At 37.0% G+C, this 25,711-nt stretch overlaps 4 protein-coding genes across 5 annotated transcripts; 3 read left to right on the top strand and 1 right to left on the bottom strand.

Moving 5' to 3' along the window:
- The first annotated feature begins 5,128 nt into the window (after positions 1-5,128).
- LOC113287454 (calmodulin-7) lies at positions 5,129-7,266 on the top strand. Its single transcript, XM_026536216.1, has 2 exons — positions 5,129-5,394; positions 6,531-7,266. The coding sequence occupies exons 1-2, from the start codon at positions 5,319-5,321 to the stop codon at positions 6,902-6,904; spliced, it is 450 nt and encodes a 149-aa protein (XP_026392001.1). The 5' UTR covers positions 5,129-5,318; the 3' UTR covers positions 6,905-7,266.
- Positions 7,267-14,051: 6,785 nt separating this feature from the next.
- Positions 14,052-17,908, top strand: LOC113287453 (esterase C25G4.2-like). Of its 2 annotated transcripts, XM_026536214.1 has the most exons (6): positions 14,057-14,468; positions 14,792-14,884; positions 15,076-15,174; positions 15,352-15,393; positions 15,538-15,769; positions 17,505-17,908. In XM_026536214.1, the coding sequence occupies exons 1-6, from the start codon at positions 14,301-14,303 to the stop codon at positions 17,642-17,644; spliced, it is 774 nt and encodes a 257-aa protein (XP_026391999.1). In that variant the 5' UTR covers positions 14,057-14,300; the 3' UTR covers positions 17,645-17,908. The 2 variants fall into 2 exon arrangements, with proteins under 2 accessions (XP_026392000.1, XP_026391999.1); XM_026536215.1 differs by lacking the exon at positions 15,076-15,174 and having other exon boundaries at positions 14,052-14,468.
- A 2,486-nt stretch (positions 17,909-20,394) lies between these two features.
- LOC113287455 (pentatricopeptide repeat-containing protein At2g37230-like) lies at positions 20,395-23,274 on the bottom strand. The gene has a single exon (XM_026536217.1). The coding sequence runs from the start codon at positions 23,147-23,149 to the stop codon at positions 20,864-20,866; it is 2,286 nt and encodes a 761-aa protein (XP_026392002.1). The 5' UTR covers positions 23,150-23,274; the 3' UTR covers positions 20,395-20,863.
- A 94-nt stretch (positions 23,275-23,368) lies between these two features.
- Positions 23,369-25,707, top strand: LOC113287457 (mitochondrial import inner membrane translocase subunit TIM14-2-like). The gene is made up of 4 exons (XM_026536219.1): positions 23,369-23,564; positions 23,760-23,811; positions 24,725-24,903; positions 25,435-25,707. The coding sequence occupies exons 2-4, from the start codon at positions 23,809-23,811 to the stop codon at positions 25,589-25,591; spliced, it is 339 nt and encodes a 112-aa protein (XP_026392004.1). The 5' UTR covers positions 23,369-23,564; positions 23,760-23,808; the 3' UTR covers positions 25,592-25,707.
- Positions 25,708-25,711: the final 4 nt, after the last annotated feature.

The following is a 25,711-nucleotide window of genomic DNA, read 5'->3' on the forward strand; positions in this document are numbered from 1 at the left end:
TTTTTTAAAAAAAAAAAAATGCAAGTAGATCCTTTAAAAAAAACTACGAAAACCCCCCTGAGGGACAGGTTCACACGAGATCTAAAGAAAAACGTAAATCCATGGATCAAAACAATAAATATTATCGAAGATAATGGGTGCGTTTTTGAATATAATGAAGTTAACAAATGATCTATACGGTCCGAGCTAATAAATCAGAGCAATTATATGCCAGTTTAAGACGAAATCACAGGACAAGATAAATCTTTTACCGGGACGAAGTCCCTGTTTCTAGCGCCAAATTGTGAACACACAAATCACGAAGGCATCCGAATACTCACAACCAATCATCGTAATCTAGAGTGATTTGTGATGATGATATCCTAGTGTTGATTCCTTGGCTCAAAACCTTCGGGTTTATCACAGCCTCATCTAACAACTCCATGCGGGGCGTTTGCGCACGGGATATAGGTAAAAACAAAGAAAGCAAAACGTACAAGTAAAGATCCATGGGGTTAGACAGATATAAAGTGCTGAAATGTAAACAAGACCGAGGTTTACGTGGTTCAGCACTAAGGCCTACATCCACGGGGTTTGTTGTTTCACTATGTTCTTCATGGTTACAAGAGTAGTCGAATGACTTTTGGGTTTACATGTATTATCTCTTCTAAAGGATTAACTTACACTCGTAATCTCTCTCTCATTCCCTTCCTGATTTTTCCGATCCCCCTTCCTCTTGGTGGAGAGGGGGTATTTATAGGGTTAGAGTATATGACCCATCTCTGAAGTCCGTTGGGACCTTATCTTCTAGTGTCTTGTGTCCATCACGCAGAGGTCTGCGTTTGCCACTTGATCACGCAGAGACATCCTCGCTCGTCCCACGGGTTGATCGACACGTATACTGCTCAGAGTGTTTAATGAGGGTGGTTGAGATGCCTGCTCGTGTCAGACAAGTGTCTTCTACCCCTGTCACGTCCGTGTCAGCTAACTTTCTCTCTGCCGTTGATCTTAGCTTCTTTTGGGATGAGATAAAGTAACTCCTTGGGGTTTATTGGGTGTTCCGTAGTGCATCGTATTTTGATGTCTTGGCCTGCATGCTTTCCACGTATTTTTCTATATACACGTGTCTGATGGTGAGATATATGTATACACATTGATAACTTCAGTTATAATGGTATAACTATTCTAATTCCTGGATGTGAGTGTACCATTAAGAAAAAAGAAGAAGCACTGATGAAAATAACGAGAGTATATCACAACAATACAGTGTAATTAACAAAATTAAAATTCATAAAAGTTATTATCGAATTGAAATTTCAATTCGAGAAGATTTTCAAAAAAAGAGATAATTTGATAAAAAATTGTTTATACAGTGTCCGTGGTTCTACGAATTGTAAGACGAAAACAGAACAGAAAAAAGAAAGAAAGAACGAAAATAAAGAATGAATTGTGATCTTCTGTTCTTCCAAATGGCTTGCCTCTTTTCCAAAAAGAGAAAAAAAAAAGTATAGTCCTTCGATTGGTCATCTTGTCAGCATCATTCTCTTCTCCCGTAAATAAAATCTGGTTCCATTTTGTTCATTGAGCAGACTCTAGGGTTTACGGTGTTTTAATTATAGTATAAAGTTTGGAAACTTCTAGGCGTGAGAACATTCCTGATAACTTACTAGTATAGGGATTTATTTTAAAATACATAAAAACTAAATGGGTGGTTTACAAAGAAAATCTTTAAGAATCCATAGAATATATAGAAACTAAAAAAATCTGACGGCGTGCGTGACGGTTAAAACCTCTAAAATAAGTGTGTAGATAACACTTTCATGTAGGATTTTTTTCACACTCTATTAGAAATGCTTTTAGAGACAAAAACACTAATCAAGAATCTACTCTTGAGTGATCGGGCAGTGCTGTGGGCCGTCGACAACATTACCGCGTCAAAAACGCGTAGCTTAGAGAGGTAAGAGATAAAGCGATGGCGACATTGCAAATAAAGTACTCCTTGGATGTTATAGAGGAGAGAGAAACTACAGAAAGACGGGTCAAACCGAATATGCCAACCAGGAAAAATATGATTACTACGACGTTGGGAACAGCTTCTAAATTTTAATATCAATTGACAGCTCTTCAACAAGTCTCTGTGTTAGGATCTTGAGGCAAAACCAAAAGTTGCAAATGCCATGAAAATTACATTCGATTTTCTTTCTACTAGTGAATTACCCGTGCCATCATGGCACGGGGTTGTTGTAAATTGACACATTCATGGAAAGATATTTAAAATACCCCAATTTGGGAGGCTTTGTTGCAAAATTTTCTCAGATTTTCAAAAAAAAGTTAAAATGCCACCTTGTTAACTTTTCCGTCCAAACTAATTAATTAATGAATTTCGCACAATGTGGTGGTGGCGGCGGCGACGACGACAACGACGACAATATCGATAATTGTGGTGATGGCGGCGACAACGATAAAATGCTTTCCAAAAGATAATCAAAGTGTGGATAGAGAGATGAAACGGGTCCGAGACCGACCTCATTCCCAGTGATCTAATCCGTCAAAAGAGAGGGGAGGGAAAGCTCTCCAAAGGGGCGACTCTAAAGGGTAAGATATTGATCAAAACCAACTATAATAAGTAACACATCATGAGAGATGTTGAAGGGGGACGGTCCCGATGGTGCTAGTGGTAGCGATGGTTCTGACGGCAGTGGCGTTGACGGTCGTGATTCGGTTGGTGTTGGTTTAAGTAACTGTGGCGTTGAGAATATGACACGTGTCCTAATTTTTAGGATGGTCATTTTCAATTTAATAAAAGCTATGCTTAAAAATTATTTCTTCACACATATGCGGGTTCACATGTGTACAAAATTGACCACATCAATTTTTAACGGCTTAATTAATGGAATAAAACATTTTCACTAATTTTAAAAATTCAGGAATTTCTACCGGCGACACTTCCAAATTGGGACATTTCAACTCCTAGACCCATATTTATCTATTTATTTCTAGATTCGTGATTCTTATGGTCTTATGGGTCATTCTAGGTCATTGTTGTGCACAATCCATATATATTTTTTCTTTTAATCTAAGTCCCATCGAAACTAGTCGTGACCGTCTGGTCCGTCTCACGCAGTTTGGTTTAGTGTTCGTTTTGTGGGAGAACATGGGCTAGACCGCTAGAGAAAATCAATCACTACAAACTGACACGACACAATTTTTAACAATTTGTTCTCCTTCCACATGTCCTAGTAAGTCACGACACATGGCAAGGGCAATTTCCATATTTTGCAAATAATACAAAAGTAACAAAATCCCTGATAGAAGTTTTGATACAACCTCAGATAGAAGTTATTATTCTCTTTGACTTTTTACATCTTTATCCCATTTGAGCCTCAGTGCAGCCTCTCCTTTTCTGTCAAATCCCTTCACTTTCCTCTTCTCATCGCTTCTTCAAACGTCGATGCTTGATAAATGAATGAGATGATGCGTAATTTGTGTTTATTTTCATTTGTTGGATTTTATTTCTTTTGGGTGTAAATATGGGTCGAGTATGAACCGATGGGTCTTACCATTGAAGACCGTATCTGAAAGGCTCATCTTCGTCATCCGATTCTCTGTTAGTTCATGTAATATTATTGCTTCTGCAATTGATCGAATTCGATTGTTTTTTATTTTATTTTATTTCAATTATATAGAAGATCCATCAAAAATTTGATGGCGAAATGCACGGATTGAAATCCAGAGCAAAATACAAAAAAAAAATAATGGTGATGATGATTGGTGGTGGTTATTGCTGTAACAGTGAGATTGAAGGAGGCGGAGGTGACTGTTGGCGGTGTTTCCCCCTAAGTTGTCGAAGAATTGGAGGAGAATTTGGTTGTTCAGTTTCGATTTCACCCATATGTGGGTTTTTTACATTCATATCCTTATTAAACTTGAATTATTACGTAGTACCATGTAGTAAAGTTAAAAACACGGAAGGGTAATCGCGTAATTCGGTCAAATCATAAGTCTTTTTCGCCCTTCAGTGTGTGTTGTATTTACGGAAGTTTAAGTGGTAATTAGAAACATGGAAGGGCAGTTTCGACAGTTCATCGTTGAACGGAAATCTTTTGAGACACCAAACAAATCATTTTGTGTTATATTATAGATGTCAGGCGAGATCCATTGCTTAAGAGCATACTCTTTCATATTGAAAGAGCACTCGTTCGTAGTTCGTACCACTATGGGTAAAAACGAAAGAGAATACTATACGGTAACCATCCCGTTTGTAAAAAAAATTTGAATTTTTCTTAATAAAATAAAAAATGCCGTTTGTAAAAAAATTGAATTTTTCTTAATAAAATAAAAAATGGATGGAAAGTTTAACTTCACAAAAAACTAAAAGCAAACACTCACCGGGGACAGTCCCCGGTGAGATACTAAAAACTAAACAAGGACAGTCCCCGGGGAGATACTAAAAACTAAACAAGGACAGTCCCAGTGAGATAACTAAACAATGACTAAACAAGGAGGGGGGACTTTTCTTTCCCCGTCAAATGAAAAGTCACCTAAAAAAGCTACTAAGACGGGGAACAGCCCCGTTTAGTTCGGGGGACTTTTCTTTCCCCGTCAAATGAAAAGTCACCTAAAAAAAGCTACTAAGACGGGGAACAGCCCCGTTTAGTTCAAAAAGTTGGGAATTTTTTGTTTTGACGGGGCCGTCTCCGGTGTAGTGTTTCACTACCAACCATTTCTTTAATTGAACGAGTGCATGAACATGTTTGGGGGAAAGAGGGATAAATATTATTCATAGAAGTCTCTAATTTGCTCAAATTGGTACAAAGAGTGACACAATCCATAGGATTTGTTCTAACATTTTAAGAAACTCGACCAAGTTTATAATTTTTGATCAATCATCAAGACATCAACGGATACATATATAACGTTGATCGCAACGGATTATTTATTAAAGTAATGTTAATACTCTGGCATATACTTATCGCTTACACCAAATTGTACAAGGACTACAATGACAGTCAGCCATAGACTTGTCGCAACATTCCCAAATTTAATTACCAAGGCCTCTGGTACTTGTGGGAAAGTAAAGGTTATTGTAGTAAATAAAGGAAATATGAAGGGTAATTAATCCTAATAAACAAAGAATTAAAAATAGATAAAAAGAACGATAACCAAAGACCCAGCTCCGGGTATGAAGCGTTCTTTTCCAGTATAAAACCCTAGTTGTCCGGAGAAAACAAGAGAAACTCGGCCATCATCATTCCTCTTCTCTAAAATTTACCTTTTAGAGATCCCATCTTCCTCTCGCCCTTCGTTGATATTATATCACACAAGGAAGAAAGAAAATCATGGCTGATCAATTAACTGACGACCAGATCTCTGAGTTCAAGGAAGCTTTCAGCTTATTCGACAAGGATGGAGATGGTTAGATTTTTTTTTTGCATCTCTTTATTTGGATCTTTATGTTTTATTTTTAACATAATTTTCTGTTTCTTTTTGGTTATCCAAAAAAAGTAAAAACACTAAATCCCATTTAGACGAGGCAGCTTGATCTCTTAATTGATTTTTGATGGTCTGTTCCTGTGTTTTATGATCGGGTTTGTTTGACATGATATATTTGTGGATTTAAAATCTGATTAGCTGTGATTATTTCATATATTCTTAATTTAATTGTGTATTTTATTTAAATCCCATGTTAAGATCTACTTGTGGAATATGTTTAGAATTATATGGCGATGGCATTATCATTGAAATTAGGCTTCTGTATGTGGGCATATAACGGCGAGATTCTGTGCTTCAAATGACACTCGTCAAGGAATGTTATATGCTTTGCATATATGCTACTTACGTTTTCTATTGCATTGCTGTTTCCAGAATATTCTTCTTCGTTGGTATGTTAATTTAAAAAAAAAAAGTATTTTGTGACAAGAATAGGAAATCGTTCAAGTTTTTACTATCTGTGACATTGAGAATGGATTGAAGAATCAAGTGAGACCATTTTGTTCCACGTGCAGTGTGAAATTCGATTTTGTTCCACCTGTTTGAGCATGGTGTTCTATTTCTTATGTGTCCTCAATAACGTGTGTACTTACCTAGCGTGCAATTCATTTCTTATGAAACCAACATGCTAGTTGTAGTGTGTTGTGGATACTAGAAAACAAAGAATCACTAATGTTTCCAGATACCCGATATGTTAAGTTTCAATTGCTAAAAACAAGCATATAGGTTGTGTGGTACGTGGATGGTTTTTCATTTTGTTGTAAACTTGTATTTTTTGTTTTGCTTGTACACTTGTGTTTTTTAGTTTGTACCTTGCAATCCTCTAGTGCTTTCTAAATTGCGGAAATGACATGATAATCTAATTAACGTTCTGTAGTTCACTATTTTATCATTTACTCTGACTCTAATTGAAAAGGAAAGATAACTGTTTCAATACTGCCTAACAATGGTCTTCATTTTGTCTGCATATCTCATTAGAGTATAAAACATCCAAAAATAGTTCTCAGCTGTGGTAGGATCTTCTGTTTTAAAGCTAATTCTGGATAAACACTCTTATGCAGGTTGCATCACAACCAAGGAACTGGGAACCGTTATGCGTTCACTTGGTCAGAACCCAACAGAAGCAGAGCTCCAGGACATGATAAACGAGGTTGACGCTGATGGAAATGGAACAATCGATTTTCCAGAGTTCCTCAACCTTATGGCACGTAAAATGAAGGATACTGACTCAGAGGAGGAACTGAAAGAGGCTTTTAGGGTATTCGACAAGGACCAGAATGGTTTCATTTCTGCAGCTGAGTTGCGCCACGTCATGACCAACCTAGGGGAGAAGCTTACAGACGAGGAAGTTGACGAGATGATTCGTGAAGCTGATGTAGATGGTGATGGTCAAATCAACTATGAGGAATTTGTCAAAGTCATGATGGCCAAGTAAGGAGACTGATCCCCTTACCACTACTAAGGGAAAAGAGAAACAGAAGGTGAAAAATTTGGCGAAGGGGACAGAACAGGACAGTTAAGTATAACGAGATACATTTTTATATCTATTTTCTTTCAGATATAGCAAGTCCAATCTTCTTATCCTTTGATTTCAAACATTTGGCGTACTGTAATTGTGTGTTTCTTCTTCTTCTTCTTCTTCTGCGGGTTTAAGCTTTGTTTCTTGTAATATTTTTGGATTCTTGACCTTCTGTTCTCTTTACCTTGGTTAAACTTTGGAACTTAAAGGTTGATCTGTATTCTCTTGTATTTTAGCTGATTCAAGAATTATATGAGAACCCTAAATATTGATGACTCCCTGCCGTTCTAAAATCTGTTGTAATTGTTACATCTATTGGAGGTGGGCAGGGCATGGATCATCAACTCTTTCCAGATCCTCTCTGAAATTGAATGTAGGAATTTTAAGCAGGTTTGTGAGGATTGGGTTGATAATAGTACACTAATAAGATGGTTTTTTTTTTTGCTGATTACCGTAGTAGTGTTCAGCTGTGTTTCTAGAAAACTGTAGTAGTGTTCTGAGTCCGTCTTGGAAACCGTTGGTCTGTAAGACCCTGTAATCACATTTTTCTCAACTGTGAAGGATTTATCTGGAGATTTTTTATTTATTTTTTAACCAAGGAAAGAATTTATATTAAACATGAGTAATTGATACATCACAATTTATGTAGGGAATTAACAAAGGAGGTGGATGAAACCACCAATCCCCACATAGATTATGCTTATAAGCTGCCTTCGCTATTGCATCTGCAGCTTTATTACCAGACCTATACACAAAACTACAAGACCAACCAGGATTAATATTACATATGTTTACATATTTTCGCAGAAGAGGCATACTCTGCCAGTGACAAAGAGAAGATTGTTGTTGAAGAAAAGAACAAATTCCCAGATTATCAGATTCAAAAATCACATGAGACCAACCATTTGAATCTGCCAGTTGCATAGCCTCCAACATTGCCCATGTTTCAGCCTGTTGAGCGTTACTAGCTCTTCTCAAGGCTCCCCTTCCCATGACATATGCCCCTGTAGAGTTCCGAATTATAATTCCAATACCAGCTAACAAAGAACTAGAATTATAAGAAGCATCGATATTAATTTTTAGGTACTGCAAAGGAGGAGGATCCCATTTATGATGTAAAAGCTTATTATGAACATTAGGATGATTGTAGTTAGCAGGAGAGTTTCCTAGATGATGCTGGAGAATGTATGAATTGACCTGATGGACTACAGAGTTATGGTTGGGAGTGGTATTGTTAAAAACAACCCTACATCTAAGCTTCCATATGAAATGCATGATGCACATAGCTAAGTGAACAATCTCAGGGGATTTCTGGATGTTGATGATGGAGTCTTTGAGTTGCCAAGTCTGAATCCAAGATAAGAGAGAAGAGTGCTGCAAAATAAAGTGAAACTGATGCGGTAAAAAATACTTCCATATGGACCTAGAGAAGGGGCAATGAAGTAAAAGATGGTCCAGATCTTCCATTTGATTGTGGTTGCAAAGTACACAGTGTAAATCAGCATTATGCACATGGGTGAAAATTCTTGCTTTGACTGGAACAGCATTGTGAACAGCTCTCCACAGGAAAATCTGAAACTTGTAAGGTACTTTCAACTTCCAAAAAGATAACCAAAAATGTTGAGATAAACCCATGGAGTTATCTGTTAGGATATCTTTATCACACAACATCTTATAAGTTGAGGCAGTAGTAAAAATACCAGTGGTTGTAAAGGGCCAGATTAATTTATCCTCTTGATTTAACTGAATGGGAATGGTTAAAATGGAGTTCACATGATCAGCTGTAAAAAGAAGGCGAAGAAGCGACACATTCCACTGTTCAGTATCAGTATCTATAAGATCAGAAACCAACTGGTAGTTAGAAATATTCAAATCTCCCTAGTCCTGTAAAGCAGAATTCAGAGAAGGAATCCAGTTAGAAGTCCAGATGTTGATATGAGCACCATTACCAACTTGCCATTTAACATTTTTCAACACAATCTCAAGCCCAATAGAGATACTTTTGCCAAATCCAACTTGAATTTAAGTTAACCGGAGGAGGGAAGAAACGCCGGTCATGATGAGGAAAATGTTTACCTTTCAACAACTTCGCCCATAAAGCATCTTGGTTATGTAACAATTGCCAAGCCAGTTTCGCAAAAAAAGCTAAGTTATAGTTACATAGATTTTTAAGTCCTAAACCACCTAGTCTTTTAGGTAAACATACCTTTCTCCAAGAGATGTACTTTTGAGAACGTGGCTTGATGTAACTGTTCCACCAATATCTTCTCTGAATTCTTTCCATTTGTTGAAGAGTTGCTTCAGGTAGTTTGAAAACCTGCATTTGATACATACCCATAGAGCTTAGAACATAATTAACCTGAGTAGTTCTTCCTGCTTGATTCACAATTTTGCTCTGCCAGCCCTGCAATCTATTATTCATGTTATCAATAACCCCCTGACAGTTCTTATGTCTGGATCTATGCAGCAGAAGAGGTATACCCAAGTATTTTTCGCCAAGTCCCATAACTTTCATACCAAGAATACCAGTGATATTAGACTTATGAGCATTAGAAGTGTGCTTGCCAAAACATAAGGTTGATTTCTGCATATTTATCACCTGACCTGAAGCTTGTCCAAATATATGAAGCAAGTGTTGAAGCTGCTGCATTTGAGTCGAATCCGCTTCCAAAAATAACAAACAATCATCCGCGAAGAACAGATGATTAATTGAAGGGCAGTGATGATTAATTCTAATCACTGAAAGACAACCGGAGTCCACATTAAGCTGCAAAAGTCTAGAAAAAGCTTCCATGACAAAGAGAAATAAAAAATGAGACAGCGGGTCTCCTTGACGAATACCCCGAGTCGGAGAAAAAGTTGAAGAAGGACTGCCATTGATAAGAATGGAAATATTTGAAGTAGAAATACACTGCTCTATTAAACTAATCCAATCATTATGAAAACCTAATTGCCGAAAGATGGAAAGCAGAAATGACCATTCAACCCTGTCGAAAGCTTTTGACATATCTAATTTCAAACCAACCAAAGCCTTCTTTTCATACTGAACAAAATCTCATGAGCAATAATGATATTGTCATGGATATGTATTCCTGCAACAAAGGCAGTTTGAGTAGGGGAGATAATATCAGGAAGAAGGGGTTTAAGACGGTTAGCTAAAATTTTAGAAATAATTTTATAGCTAACATTGCACAGGCTTATGGGTCTATAATCAACAGGAGTTTTTGGGTTTGAAATTTTAGGGATTAAAACCTGATAAGTATGATTGATGGATTTGAGCATATGTTTATGAGTGAAAAAGTATTGAACCATGGAGATTACCTCAGTGCCAACAACATCCCAACATTGTTGATAAAATCCAGCTTGGAACCCATCATTTCCCGGAGAAGCCCAAGGCTTGATTTGAAATACCACATTCTTTATTTCTTGAGCATGAGGTACCTGGATAAGGCAATTGTTCTGTATTTCTGAAACACAAGGTTGAAAAAGCTGCAGAATCTCATTATTAATCTGAGGCTTAGAAGAAGTAGCAATATTCTTAAAATGGTTAGTAAATATAGCTTCAATATCACTTCTGCTATCAAACCAAATGCCCAAGGGACCCTGGATAGAATTGATAGTTGATCTTCTCTTATTGTAATTGACTATCGAGTGAAAATAAGAAGTGTTTCTATTTGCTTCAAGAAATTTATCACCTGCTTTTTGCATGAAGAACTCTTTTTGAATCAAAAGCCATTGCTGCAAGGAAGAGCTAAGATGCTTAACTTGAGGATTAGAAGAAGACAAATTGCAGTCATAGCAAAATTGTAACTGCTTCTGGATATTTTGAAGGTTATTCTCAATGTTGCCAAAAGAAAGTCGTTTCCATATCTGCAGTTGAGTTCTGGTTAGTTTTAATTTACTAGAAAACTGAAACGAGGGAGACCCCGAAAATCGATGTTGCCAGCTGCGTGCAATAGTATCAGTACAAGAATCCATTTTAAACCAACACTTGTAGATTTTAAAAGGAGAATGTTTTGTAGCAGAAGGAACTGTATGTAGCAAAATCGGGCAGTGATCTGAAGCAACAGGTACTAGATGTTGAAGATGTGTATTTTTGTAGTGGTTGATCCAGCGATTATTCACTAAAGCTCTATCTAGACGAGCAGAGACATGATCATCTCCACTACGATGATTTGGCCAAGTTGTGTCAGCTCCTGATTAACCTAAGTCAATGAGACCTAGTTGCTGAACAAAATTTCTAACATGTCTAGCATGATGAGGATGAGTGACACTAGAGCTATGAGTTTCAGAGTCATGCATGGTGAAGTTTAAATCACCAAGAAGAACCCAAGGAAGATCAACAAACAAATGCATATTAATAAGATATTGCCACTGATTAGCATTTTCTGTATCATCATGAGCACCATACATGAAGGATATCAAGAAATCCATATTATTATCATGAGTATGAACAATAACATGGATAGTTTTAGAGGTTGTATGCATGATTTCAATATCAATTCCATTTTTTCATCCAAGAGAGATACCTCCAGAGAGACCCAAAGAGGGATGAAACCAGTAATGAGGATAATTAGTTTTAGAAAGATAAAATCTCATATTATTAGACTGAGCTTTGGTTTCACACAAGAAAAAAATATCAGGGTCATTGTTGGTCAAACAGAATTGAAGATAATCACAGGTATGAGGGTTACCTATACCTTGACAGTTCCAGGAAAGAATTTTCATGACAGTAATAACAGAGAAATTCAAAGAAAGACTGCAAGAAAACAACAAAAGAAAAAACAAAGCAAAAATGAATAAAAAAGGATAAGTTTTGACAATCACCTGTTGCCATGCATCAGTATGATTTTGTGCATTATAAGCAGAGGCTGCAACAATGTCCCAAACATTATCCATGGCTGAAGCATTGGTATCATCTTCAACAGAGACAGTATCATCCACTTGAGAAGTAACCACATTGTCATTCAAATCAGCATCAGAAGTATGCGGCTCAGAATTTATTACCAAAATAGGGGTACGACGATATCTTTTCTTAATACCACTAGTACTAGCACCGTCACTGGTCATAGGATAAGATGGGCTCAAGGAAGAAGAGGGCTGAGCTTGATTGTGATATGAAGAGGAAGCATCAGAACCTGAATCAGTGGCCGAGAAGATTGAAAGGCACATACCATCAAAGGGTCTAGGCTGTTGTTCAATAGGTTGTCGAAGCCTATCACGCCTCTGAGATCCATGTTGTAGGAAGAGTAGAGCTTCTTGCTCAGGATTCCTTTGAGGAGGCAGAATTGGCTCTACAAAACCACGAACAATTTCTTCCATCTCATGACGGGTATGAGCCATATTAGCACAGTCAACCTCTTCATGATTAGGAACTTTACATTCAGGACAAAGACGATAAGGCTGTTTCTCGTAAAAAAAAACCCAATCCACCTAGTTACACCAGCAGCATTAGCAGTAGTTATACCAGTAATAAGGGGAGTGTTAACATTAATGAGAAAAAGAGCTCTATACTTAGAGGATGTAGAAGGGTTCACACCATCTGGTTCTATAACTCTAACTTCCCCAACAATGTTACCAAACATTCGAAGAATATCAGCATAGGTGAATTCAGGTAAAAGATATTTATACTCTAACCAAAAAGGAGAAACCGTAAAATCCAGTAGATGATAATCCATAGTGGGATTCCAATCCTTTAAAACAATCAAATGACCATCAAGGTTCCAAGCTCCACCAAATAAAATTGCATCTTTATCTTCTGAAATTTTAAACTTAATAACAAAAATATTTGGCTCTAAACCACGCACCTGGACAAACCATTGATTGTGTCTTCGAAGATGAGGTCAAATAAATTTAGCTGCACGTTCAGCGTCCTGCCAAGATATAACCCCCGGAGCATAAAGCTTACCAGCAAGACTAAGCTGCCAATCCCTAATTCCAGCTAAGATAGCAGTGTTAGAATGCATAATCACTCTTCTCCTAATAGGCTCTTTACTGATAGAAACACTTTCCATTTGGTGAGCAATATTATTCAATAAAGGACGAGCCATGAAAATAAAGAGAAAGAAGATGATAACAAAACAGAAGAGGGTATGAAGAAAGAAGAAGGTTGTGAGGTGGGTTTTATAAACAAAATATGAAGGAGGTGGCAAGAGGTAAAAGGGATAAGTATGGGTTAAAGGTTTAAGAAATTGGAAGAACAGATAAAAAGTTGTAGGATTCAAAGCTTCTAATAAAATTGAGATAACATCAGAAGCGCAGATCGAGAAAGGTAGCAGCTTGTTAAAACCAAAACAATGATTCCCATACAGATAACGATGGATCGACAAGATAAAGATGAATAAGATACACACCACTGTTAGATAAGGCCAACCTTTGAAGATGCCAACTTTGATACTGCCAACCATTGAGAAACCCAGATAATTGATGGGACAATACTGCAACACCATGCGTGGCAACAGATAAAGGAGAAGATTAATCTGCCATTAAAGGGAAAAAACAGCTCAATTAGAACCAGAGATCGACACGAAGAAAGGGAGAAAAAGAAAAATAAAAACTAGGGTATCAAAAACCGTGAGAGATTTACAATAAATTCAGCAACCAAAACGAGTTATCAAACAGATAGGTTCAGACAAGAATTAAAAGCTGATGATTGAACAAAATCAAAACAGATCAGATCAAAATAAATGAGAACGGATTTGGATTGACTAATTTTGACTAGGTGTTTGACTTTTCGCCTCTTCAGCAGAGAAAATTTCAATACTTCCAAAACGAGTTATTCGAAGATTGACCCTTCCCTAGATAGGGTATCAACACGGGTTTGTCTGCAGGGCATGGTAAATTTGTGGCCTCGACATTATAGGAACCATTACCTTGTCATAGGTTTTTTGATCGCTCCAATAGGGGTTGTTGGGGGCTGTTAAAATTAATTGCACCCGTTTGAGAAAAGAATTTAACGCCGTTCATCGAATTGGGCAAAAAGACTGTCATCGTAAGTGTTGGTTGAGATTTGTGGTATTCATGGGAGCATCAGCCTTGATGATCAAGGGGGTAGCTAGGGGACACTCGAGATTACAAAACGTACGTGAGGTCTGAACTAACTGGCTAAAATGGTGGTAGTTGGGAATGGATGAAAATGAATGTCTACCTGTAACTAAAATTTAAGTGATGAATTAAGTGAAGGGTAGGTAGAAGAAAAAATGAAGAGGCTCTTATAGTCTTTCTATTTAGTATCAGTGTACAAGAAGCTATTATCATTTGTTTAATCTTTTTAGGGACAGTTTTTTTATAAGAAGTAGAAGAACTGAAAAATATGGAGGAAGCAGTACTAGAGGTGTTGACAGATGATAATGTGAACAATTATAAGAAGAAGAAAATGAAGATCTTGTGTTTACATGGGTTTAGAACAAGTGGAAGTTTCTTGAAGAAACAGATCAGTAAATGGGATCCTTCTATCTTCCCTGACGATCAATTCGAACTGGTATACTTTTTTAGCCATACATTTTGTTTTCGTTTGAATCCTGAAAGATAACTGTCAATGTACATATGGCGCATGCTTCACGGTAACATGTTGGTCATACCGATCTAATCATCAAATATATGCTCTCTTTTTTCTCTCTTAGAAGAGTAGTTGTTCGTCTACTGCACTTTGGCTCCTTGCAAACTCGAATTTTTCCCTATTCACTGCTTTTTGATGGCTCAGGAAGCAAATTTGTTAACTAGTGCAAGAGGGTTACTCAACTCTTACAGAAAAAGTGCTTTATGGGTGTGTTAATTAAGTATGTGCTTCTGAACCATTTCCAGGTGTTCCCAGATGGCATCTTTCCGGCTGGGGGTAAATCAGAGATTGAGGGCGTATTTCCACCCCCTTATTTTGAATGGTTTCAGTTCAACCAGGTAAAACTTCTCTTACTAATCCTACTGATTAACATTCAATAATGAGGATGTTAAAGCCTCTTTACAGGAATCCGACTAATTCATGGGTAGTGCTTTCCTCTTGTTTTCAGAAATTCGATCTACCATATTTATGTTTCAGACTTTATTCTATAGTCAGTTTCTTCATTTTGTTGTTTTTGGGGTTCAATCAGGATTTCACAGAGTACACAAACTTGGATGAGTGTATATCCTACCTTTGCGAGTTCATAACAAACAATGGACCTTTTGATGGCTTACTTGGTTTCTCCCAGGTATTGCCTCTAGTCAAGTCATTGATCACAAGGAGTTCAGAGATTTGTATTTATTTTCTTTTAAGTCAGGAGCCCAGAGATTTGCCCATCTTTTACAAGAAGAAGTTAGGATGTCGGGAGTCAATTTTTTTGCCTTCAGAATACAGTTTATTACACTGTAGATTTGTTCATTTGCAGGGAGCAGCATTATCGGGCCTTCTACTAGGATACCAAGCTCAGGTGAATAAAGAAAGACTCCTGGATTATCTTTTCTCTAGTATTAGCTTAAATCGAACTTAAACACCGAGCGTTATTCTGAACTAGTCAGCAATCCACATTTTGAGTTTTTAGTGGTTGTTTGAGGTGGGTATCTTCTGGGTGCAGGGGAAAGTGCTGAAGGACCATCCTGCGATAAAACTGTTCGTATCGGTTTCTGGAAGCAAATTTAGGGACCCAAGCATAGGTGAGGTTGCTTACAAAGAACCCATCAAAGCTAAATCAGTTCACTTCATAGGAGCCAAGGACTGGTTACAACTGCCTTCTGAAGACTTAGCAGCTGCATTTGACAAGCCACTGATCTTAAGGCATCCTCAAGGTCATACTGTTCCAAGACTAGGTACAAGTATAAAATGTTTTAAACTACCCGTATATTCTTCTTACCTACTCCCTCCGTTTCTAAAAAAATAGGCTTGTTTTGTTTTCACAAAAATTAAGAAAATTAATCATTGGAGCCACTTTTCTATGTTTTTTCCTTATCTATCCTTTGGTCCCCAATCATTTGTTATTAGAGAAAGAGGATAGAGAAGTGGTCCCTTTTTTGTATTAAGAGAGAAAATGGAGAGAGAAATGGTCCCTCTATGGGTATAATAGTAAAATCATAACATTTGACTTTCCACATATGGAAACAAACCTATTTTTTTGACATACCCAAAAAAAAAAACCTGCCTATTTTTTAGAAACAGAGGGAGTATTTTTCAGATACATATAGTATGCTAAAAAGAAATAAAAAATTATTGAAATTGAGGTGGTTTCAAGGTCTTGCCAAGAAAATCAATCAAATTCTTTAAAAATCAAGCTTATTATAGGGGCGGCATTGTGATAGTAATGTCCCTTTAGTTGGTTAGGGGATGTCCTAAAGGAGATGTAAATTAACTAGATTACCCTTTTCACCTTAAATCAACCAAAATCAAATCAATTTTTTTTTAAACCTAATGAATCAGAAAAAATCAAATCAGTTTCTTTTTACATCTTCTTCTTCATCTTCTCTTCTCCTCCATCAACCGTAACCTCCATTAAAACTGGAAATTTCATCGTCTTCTATTAATCAGCGATTCGAAAATTAATCAAGTGTAATGACTTATATGAGGTATATTATGAAAAACCCAGTTAGGGTTTAGTTTACTTTGTTCAAGTTAAGTTTAATTTCTATCAGAAATTAGGGTTTTAGGTGAAAATTGAAATTCAAATTTCTGGGTTTATGTGAGTTACGGTTGATTTTAACTCTATTACGAACCGTAACTGGAGAATTTGATTTTGTTACCGTTGGTAATAGTTCAATTACCGACAATATGTTCTTATATCTGAAAATTTTCTTCAGTTACGGTTGGTAACCATTTTTATTTACCAACCGTAACTCAGTTACGGTTGGTATCGAGCATTTGGTTATCAATCGTAACTCAGTTACGGTTCGTATTGAACATTTAGTTACCAACCGTAACTGGTTTTACAATTGAGGTTTTCCCCAAATTTAACCAGTTACGGTTGGTAGTTCATCTTTTACGAACCGTAACTATGAATTACGGTTGGTTACGAGCGAAGTGCCAACCGTAATTAGCTCTGAAAATGTAAGGAATTGATATTTTTTTTACATATTTGAGCAACAAAAAGCTAGTTGGGACTAATTTAGAAGTATACCTGGTCATTTCAGGCATTGGGTTTTCACTTTGTTGGTTAATTTCTTCCATTGATTGAGATTGACCTTCACTTTGGGTTAAAACTTCTCTACCATCTCCAATTTTTTTTTTCTTTTTTAAACTCTAAAATCTGATTTTGTTTTGATTTTGAGTTAATATAAATGAATTTAATCATTAACATTAAATTTGATTACCATCACTAAACTAGGTTATCAATTATAAGAGTTAATTTGTCATTTACAGTTTTTTTTATAAGGGACACCTTGAGTGATCATGTAATGACCTTTTTTGTTCTATTAAAATGCCGTCCCTCTAATAAACCATGTCGCCTCTGTAATAAATGGGTTGAGAAGAGTAAATTGAGCACATAAAGACCGAGTCATCTAGGAATTATAAAGTTTATTTTTTCCACAACTAACTTGATCTCATGATAAACAGATGAGGTTACAACCAGTCAGCTACGTGACTGGACCATGAACATCGTCCAGAGTGACACTGGTCTTGCAGGAAATAGCAGTGAGCCAAATAATAGAGATATCCCGGGCGATGTGATGAAGCCTGTTGAAGCACAGCCATGATGGAGCAAAATGATGAGCTAAAGGCATCCGCAGAACAGGGAGAAAATCTGATGAAAAGATCTTAGAAGGCAAAACATGTGCCGACACGTTGGGTTGTCATGCGCACCACAAACTGTCTTTAATTCCATCTATTAAACAAGTAATTTTGCTATGTTACATTGGTATGCTTGGACTCTTTTAGCGAACCAGTTGTGGTGGGGAGAAGCTTAGTAATCCCCACCAGATCGCCAGGATAATCAGCAAGCCCGAGTATTGGTTGTGTAACTCTCTGAGTATTATGCAGTTTTCCTCGTAAGAAAACAGTGTTGCTTTCTCTATAAACGTGGAGTAGATTTATCCTGCCAAGCTGAAACTCTAAGCAGGGAATGTCATTCCAACCAAACAAGCCCACAACTAAAATATCATAATTATCCAATCACCAAAGCAGCGTGATATTCCCAAGTGGAGGCTTCCATTAAACAGAAATTATCTGTGTCCCAACTCCAAAAACCTAAACGACAGAAGCTTATATCTATTGGATTCCATATGACCTTTAAAGAATTACCCAAGGTCTATGAGTCACATCAATGTTGAGGAGTCAACCTTCCTAGTAAAAGACATGAGCAGAATATCGACTTTACATTTGAGGTAAACCTAAACAAGAAGATCAGACGTGCACACTGATCAAAGAAGCATAAGATACCTCTCCAGAACTACATGCACATCGATAATAAACCTCCAGATCTGGAATGTGCTCCAAAAGTACTTAGAAACCATAATGGTGCATCGCAAGGACTAACATATGTCAAAAATTTAATACGAGGAAACTGGGGAATATCATAAACTAGCCTGCAGCCACTAAGGAAAGCGTCTTTGTGGAGTTACCTGATGTGTGATCGAGGACATAGGAGACATAATAAAATTATTTGAGGTTATATGTACGTTCGAAATAACCTCCAATTGGTTGTGGTCACTATAACCAAACGTGAGATAAGAGAATTAGTATTTCAGAAAGCTTTCTAGCACACTGATCTTTAAAAGGAAGGCAAATAAATGGTTTAAAAATCATAGTTTCTGGATAGGATCTTTTGTATGGAACATGCAAGGATAATCTTTTGGTTAAAAGGATAATTGTCTCTTGATTACTGAAACCCCCATTATATATCTAATTTGGTCAAGATTACAGGAATGAGACACTTTTCAAATAAGATGTGGCTTATCTAGTTGTATCGGGTTCCCACTTAAACTTGTTAACATTTACTTGAGCGAACCCTTACCAGTTACCAGATGGAAAGCCAAGGAAATGAATTGCAAATGGTATCTGACTCTTGATGACATACAGATAAAATAACAGGAACCGGGCAATGGTGTAAGTGATCCATGGATTAGAAAACATATGGCACATGAGTCTTACCTGAACTTTTTGGAGCTTTAGATATGCTTTGCCGAACGAAGAATTTGTATATCCTCACAACTGAAGGGACATAAACACTAGATCTTACTGAATTATTTGTTCTTCTAGGAACAGCTCCAGTAAATTATCACTTTTGCACTATAAAAAACATGATGCTTACTGCAAGTCTAATAAATGAAGTTTCTGAAGTCATGAAAATTGAAATTTTACGAATGACTCAATAGAAATGTAGCCTTATTTCTTTCTTCTCTGAAAACTAGATCTCTATTTCTTGGTTGAGTGCTAAAGTTAACATGTCAAGATAGTTCAGATTTTCTGTATATTCCCAATACATATTTTTGTGGTACAATGTTGAGTATTATTGGGCTCAATATTTTGGCTAAGCACTTTATAGTAACACTGACAAGGTTGCTGCAGTCTGAGAAAACACCTAATATGAATTAGGATACAGTTTTTTTTTTTTTTAAACTTACAATCTGGATAAGTGGAGCATTTACTATAGTAAAGAGGAGAATCACAAAAACACCCGAATCACGGAGACACCCTTAAGTAGTTGGCTGGGGTGGCAATTGATAGCCGAAGGGTTGGGTCTGTGTCTATGATCAAGTTGATGTCTTTATCAGAGAAGGCAGTTAAGTAGTTACCTAGTTGGTGCACAGAGGCATTAGATAGCGCCTTGAGCTTTGTCGCTGAGTCCCGGGGTTGTGCCTAATTGCCTATGCCCAAGTATATGTGAAGCTTTCAACAGAGAAGGTTGTATTTTAGAGGACTATAAAAATTCACACCTTTCACTTTGATTGATATATAGTACAAGCCAAACTAAAGGAGTATGACTATTAAAATGCAGAGGATATTGTATAAAGATTTGATTGTAAGGAAACAAAAATTTATACGAGTTTTTTAAGGCGTCATTTTATCAGATACCATTCAAACTCAGAAACTACCAATCAACTGAAACAAATTCATAATTGGGTATATAAAAAATATGAATTCATGCAAAATGAATTTTGAGAAACAAGAATAGGCTTTAAGAACTGAGAAAAAAAAACTTGCCTTTGAACCGATGAGACTTCCTGAGATTCCAGGACTGCCAGGTTGAGAAAGACTACATGAAAGAAAGAATTCATTTCTGCTTATACGGCATCTCTCTGTTCCATTAACACATTATATCTGTACTATGAGATTTGCAGAATCTATGGTTGTAAGATATCGAAGAAAGAAGAGATACAAAATACTACTATTTGAATGATATTCATTTAAAACTTCTCTGCAATAAAAAGGCTGAACATGAGTATTTAAGAATTAAATTAATGTATTAAAAAAAGAATAAGGATATAACTGAATCAGAAGGAAGGATGAAAAACAGCAGTCAAGAACTGTTCTATTACGCATTGTATATCAACTGTAAGAAGTCACTACAATTTTCCAAATCTGAATTAGAAGCAACTGCAGTTCAGTTCTAAGGATGGCTGAGAATCACTACTACTCTTGCTAGACGACACTAGCAGTCTAAATGCGGCTCAAGACGCATTCGCTGGTGATGACGCTTACTTAACCCAGTCTTCGATGATTGTTCACCTTGAGATAAAGAAACAACAAAGATGCAGCAGAACAAGTACCAAAAAGATTTAACTAAAAATCGACCTCAAAGTTTCAGCCTACTAGCCTCGGCTTACATAAACGAAAAGTATCAAAAAACATTGAAAGAAATTACTGAATAATTAGAAACTCAGCACAAGTTATTCGGCTCAAGAAAGTCACCTCCCATAATTAATCTGATAAGAGAGTGAATGGCAATCGCCAATTTGCTCCTCCAAGAGAAAAAATCAGAAGTTCACTGCAACTTTTTTCTTTCCTTTCTTGCTAGAAATAAATGCATTATCTCCTTCCTTCATCATTCTAGAGAGAATGTCTGCTTGCTTGGTGTTCCCTTCTGCATTTAGGCTCCTAATCAGATCCTCACTCTTATCTGTGAGACCACCCTTCTCTGATATCTTACACAAAACAGAGTAGGCATTTAAGGTCTTTCCTTCTGCAAGAAGAGCATCCAATACCTTATCATAACTTGAAAAACTAATGGTACAATCATCCCTCTCCATCCCAAATTCCAACAACTTTTGGGCAGCAATTGTTTTCCGCTTTTCACAAAGAGCATTCAAAAGACTATCAAAATCAGGAATACAATCATGATCCAACAATAATTTAACTCGCCCAATGGCTTCCTCAACATGACCCCTCATGAAAAGTGCCTCCAAGATCTTAGGGACCAAATCCATGTTCTCCTTCACTCCCTTTTCAATCATACTCTTCATTACCCTGCTTGCTGTTTGCACTCGTTCATCATTAAACAAACTCTCCATGACATACCTAAACAGCTCCGGTCCTGGGGTATGCCCACTTTCTATCATACCATCCAAAGCAGTCTTGGCATCAGCTGGCTCTCCTTTTTTCAAGAAACTCTCAACGAGAGCCCTATAAGCATCGGCATCTGAAGGTACACCGCGTCTACCCATGATCTGGAGAATTTCAAGTGCTGTTTCTGGTGACCCTTCCTTTGAATGTCCACGCAGCAAGTTGTTGAATGCAACAGGATCCTTGATACCCTTTTTCAGCAACTGCCGAAAAAATGTTTCTGCTTTCCCTGTTTGCCCATGGTTGCAAAGATACTCAATCATTGGGTTATAAGCGCTAGATTCCATTTCTGTGGTGCTTCTTGGGTTCAAGAGGATCTCGTTCTCAATAACTTTGTCCACCAACTTTATGGCTTTATCATATAACCCGGCCTTGCAAAAATTCTCAATCAAAACACCATAATGAGCTGCCTCAGTAAGAATGTTCAATTGATTCATCCCTTCAAGAACATCTGTAGCAGAATCCATATTTCCCAATTTGCATTGGCATGATATTAATCTCAAAAAGATTGATTTGTCCCTTGGAGCAATGTGTTTCGCCACCATGTCCTTCAAAAGCTTGTGCGCTTCTGGCATTTTATCTGCCTCACAAAGCCCTGGAAGAAGAGTTGAGTAAGTGATATCGGTTGGTGTGATCCCAGCAGAAGCCATCTCTTCAAACAGCCTCAACCCGTCATCTACTCGACCAGTAGAAACGTAACCTTTGATCATTGTTGTGTAACTAATCACATCAGGGACGAATTTTTTCTCTTTCATTTCCACAAAAAATTTCTCAGCCTCTTCCATCTGTTTAACCCTGGAATACCCATTAATCATAGTATTATAAGTAACATCATTCGGACTAATCTCTCTTTCCTGCATTTCTTTGAAAAATCGCTCTGCTGTTTTGACCTTCTCTGACAGGAAAAAACCACCAATCATGATATTATAGGTACGGCATGTCGGCATTACACCATCTTGCAGCATTGCATTAAAAAAACGCCTGGCCATAGCTTCCCTTCCTTTACGCAAAATAACTTGAAATAAAGCATCATAAGTTTTGATACTCCTCTCGACTCCTAATTCTTTCATCTTCTGGAACATGTTGACAGACTCTTGAACGATTCCAGATTTACCATAACTATAAATCAACTCAATAAAGAAATCTTCATCCCATTGAAGACCCTTTTTAGGCATATCTAAAAGAATACAACGGGCATGATTATTTTTCAAATCACCACCTAATCTCTCAATAATCTTCAAAGTAGTTGATCGATCATGTCTATACCCGGTCTTCTCAACCCATCTAAAGAATTGTAAAGCATGTTCAGAGTTGCGTGCGGTATTCAAAACATTATAAACAAGAGTATGATCAAATTCAGGAACTAATGTTCTGATTGAGTTTTGTAACCTAGTTGTCCAAGCTCGATTCGCCATCATTCTAGAAATAATAATTTCTAATTTTTCTTGGTTTTGTCTCTTACCTCTTGGGATTCTATTGACGGTGACTTGATCATCATTTTCATTTCCTTCCGAGACTGCATTTTCTTTATCTTGTACAGAAGAAGAAAGGGTTTCAGAGGTTGGAGTTTCTGCATTTGAGCAGAAACCAAGTAGGGATTTGAGAGCACAGGGATTAGAAACCCTAAAAATGTGCGTGGGAGTGGTAATATTAGTTCTCCATGAAAGTTTTTTCGCTGCAGATGATGATATGAATCCCATTTTTGTTAGATCTGTACGGAGAAGAGAGGAGATTCACATTAGCTAACCCTAGTACACTTGAAATGGGAGGTTTTTCACTCTAGGGTTTTTGCTTACAGCAGAGTCGTACAGTATTATAGCATTAGTTAGCCCTTGGTGTACTAATTGTAATTTCAGGCATGGGCTTTTCATTTAAAATGTGTCCAACAACATATTGCCCGAACGTAAACCCGACTCACGTACGACTGTAAAGAAAGTTGCACTACAAATTGGAGATTTGAGAAGACTCAAAATTATTTTAGTTTTTCTTGTTGCAAAAGTTTGAAATCAAGACCTTGATTTTTTAGAAGAAGTATAATAGTGATACTGTATCCGAAAAATCAAATCTTTCCGAAAATCCAATCCAGTGAAGGGAAAAAGGTGATATTTTTCTCAGGTAAGATTTACAAATTTGTTCATTTTGTTTTTTGTTCCGAGGTAGTATTTATTTTGAAAAATACGGTTTCTTTTCTTTCTCTTTGCCCAATTGTTTTTCAGCTTAAAACTGGGGTTCTGATTTTTTTTATTCTTGTTTTTCATTATTTTTTTTCCAGTTTTTGTAAGCCTAATTTTTGTTTATTTTCATGTGCAGTCGTTGTGCTTTTTGTTGGTCTAATTGAGCAAGTCCAGGAATTTGTGCTATGGTAAGATCATTTTTGTCTCTTTTTTTGTTGTTGTTGCTGTTACGATGCTGTTAGTTCTTCAGTTTAGAAAGCTAAGTTGATGTGCTGGTCTCATATTACCACAAACTATTTTGATGTATAAATTTTCAGATCATTAAAACATCGCAGGATTTAGTTGATATGAAATATATTTAAGCATAGTCTAACTCTCTGCTAAATTTATGTTGCAATTCGAGAGATTTGCATATTGAACTGACGTATGGTTGAAACACCTTTTTGGTTGTGGATATGTAATTCTGGATGAATTAACTTAGTCAAAGTACATAGGGCTATGTTTATGTTCAAGTTTAGGTTTTTTCCTCCTTACTTTTGGACGATCAGTGGTGCAGATTAAAACCGGACATCTTGTAATTCTGTATAATCCAAAATGGCTTCTTCAAAATCTTAAACTAGACAACCACATTAACAAATGTCCTTCCCTCTTGATATATCCAGTTATTCTCATTTAAAGTTGTGATACTGTGTATCTTCTACAAGGCTTCGAATTCAAAATGCCATTGTAACACTTTAATAAGCTGAGCCAGTGTTGTAGTTTGCAACTATTTGTCTTTAGTCGTTGAAAAGACTTGTCCGACTTATTTGTAATTCTGTAAAGATATATGCTGCTATCCTCAGATTTCGTAACAGGCTCACTGGTTGGCATTCAGCCATTTAGCAGTCCATTGTTCCAGGACTAAAATGCCAAAAGAGCAATTGGTAAAGATTGTTTTCTAAACTGATGGATGTCTCAGAACTGCTTTTTGCTAATGCTAGTAGAGTCAAATCCATACTTGAGTTAAATAGTGTTTGGGCGGGCTAATTCTTTTAAGACGATATCCATAACATGTATTTTAAGAATTATTTTCTAATTACTGTTTCCTCTTCTTTGCTTCAGGTTCTTGCTATAGTAGCAGGTGCCTCCGTGGCAGCTGCTGCCTTGGGAGGCAGATATTTGATACGAAGCTGGCAGGCTTACAAAGCTCGCCCTGTTGTACCGCGGTTACGCCGGTTTTATGAGGGTGGATTTCAGCCCACCATGACAAGCCGGGAAGCAGCATTAATTCTGGGCATCAGGTACGTTACTGTCAAGTGATATGTCCTAATTACTAATTTGGTCAATTGCTTATCCTTGGAGCCAAACAAAGGGCAATTTTTCTCTAATTACTATCTAGAACGGCATTTTCCCTCTTCGCAGCTGCCACAAAAGGGAATTTTTCGCAGCACGCGACAGCTTAGATTGATTGTGGTTGAGTGGCTTAATACTTCTTGCACCATTGACCCTTGCAATTTCCAAGAACAAACACTTCTGCTTTTACACCTAATCTACAGCTGAGCTGGAGTAGTTCAATTAACTATAGCCAAATTATATAGGATTTTAAAGTGTCAATCTTTTGTCAAAACGAATCTTGTAATCCTGGAGAGTTAGCAGTTGATTGTGTGATCCGTTCGTGCAAAGACTGTGTAGGAGTACTTCTAATTTGATGCATACAATAAATTAATAGGCGTTTAGTTTACTACTGGGTTTTACAAGATTGCAACTATTACATTAAGACATGGACATTTCTCTAGGTTTTGACACTTGGTATGTCTATCTGTTGGTTGTAGAGAGCGGGATGCCATGGAGAAGATAAGGGAAGCTCACAGGAGAGTGATGGTGGCCAACCACCCTGATCATGGTGGTAGCGCATATCTTGCTACGAAGATTAATGAGGCCAAGGACATGTTGTCCGGAAAATCACAGAATCAGGGGTCTGCATTTTAAGTTGCAATTAGAGATGCTAATTGTTCTAATTATACCCTGTCCAAAAAAAATTTTATAAATAAATCAATCTATTTATTGGGGAGTAACCCATTGAGTGCATTAAATCTTTTTGCTCTCGAC

The sequence above is a fragment of the Papaver somniferum genome, chromosome 6, assembly GCF_003573695.1.
Source record: "Papaver somniferum cultivar HN1 chromosome 6, ASM357369v1, whole genome shotgun sequence".
Lineage (NCBI taxonomy): Eukaryota > Viridiplantae > Streptophyta > Magnoliopsida > Ranunculales > Papaveraceae > Papaver > Papaver somniferum.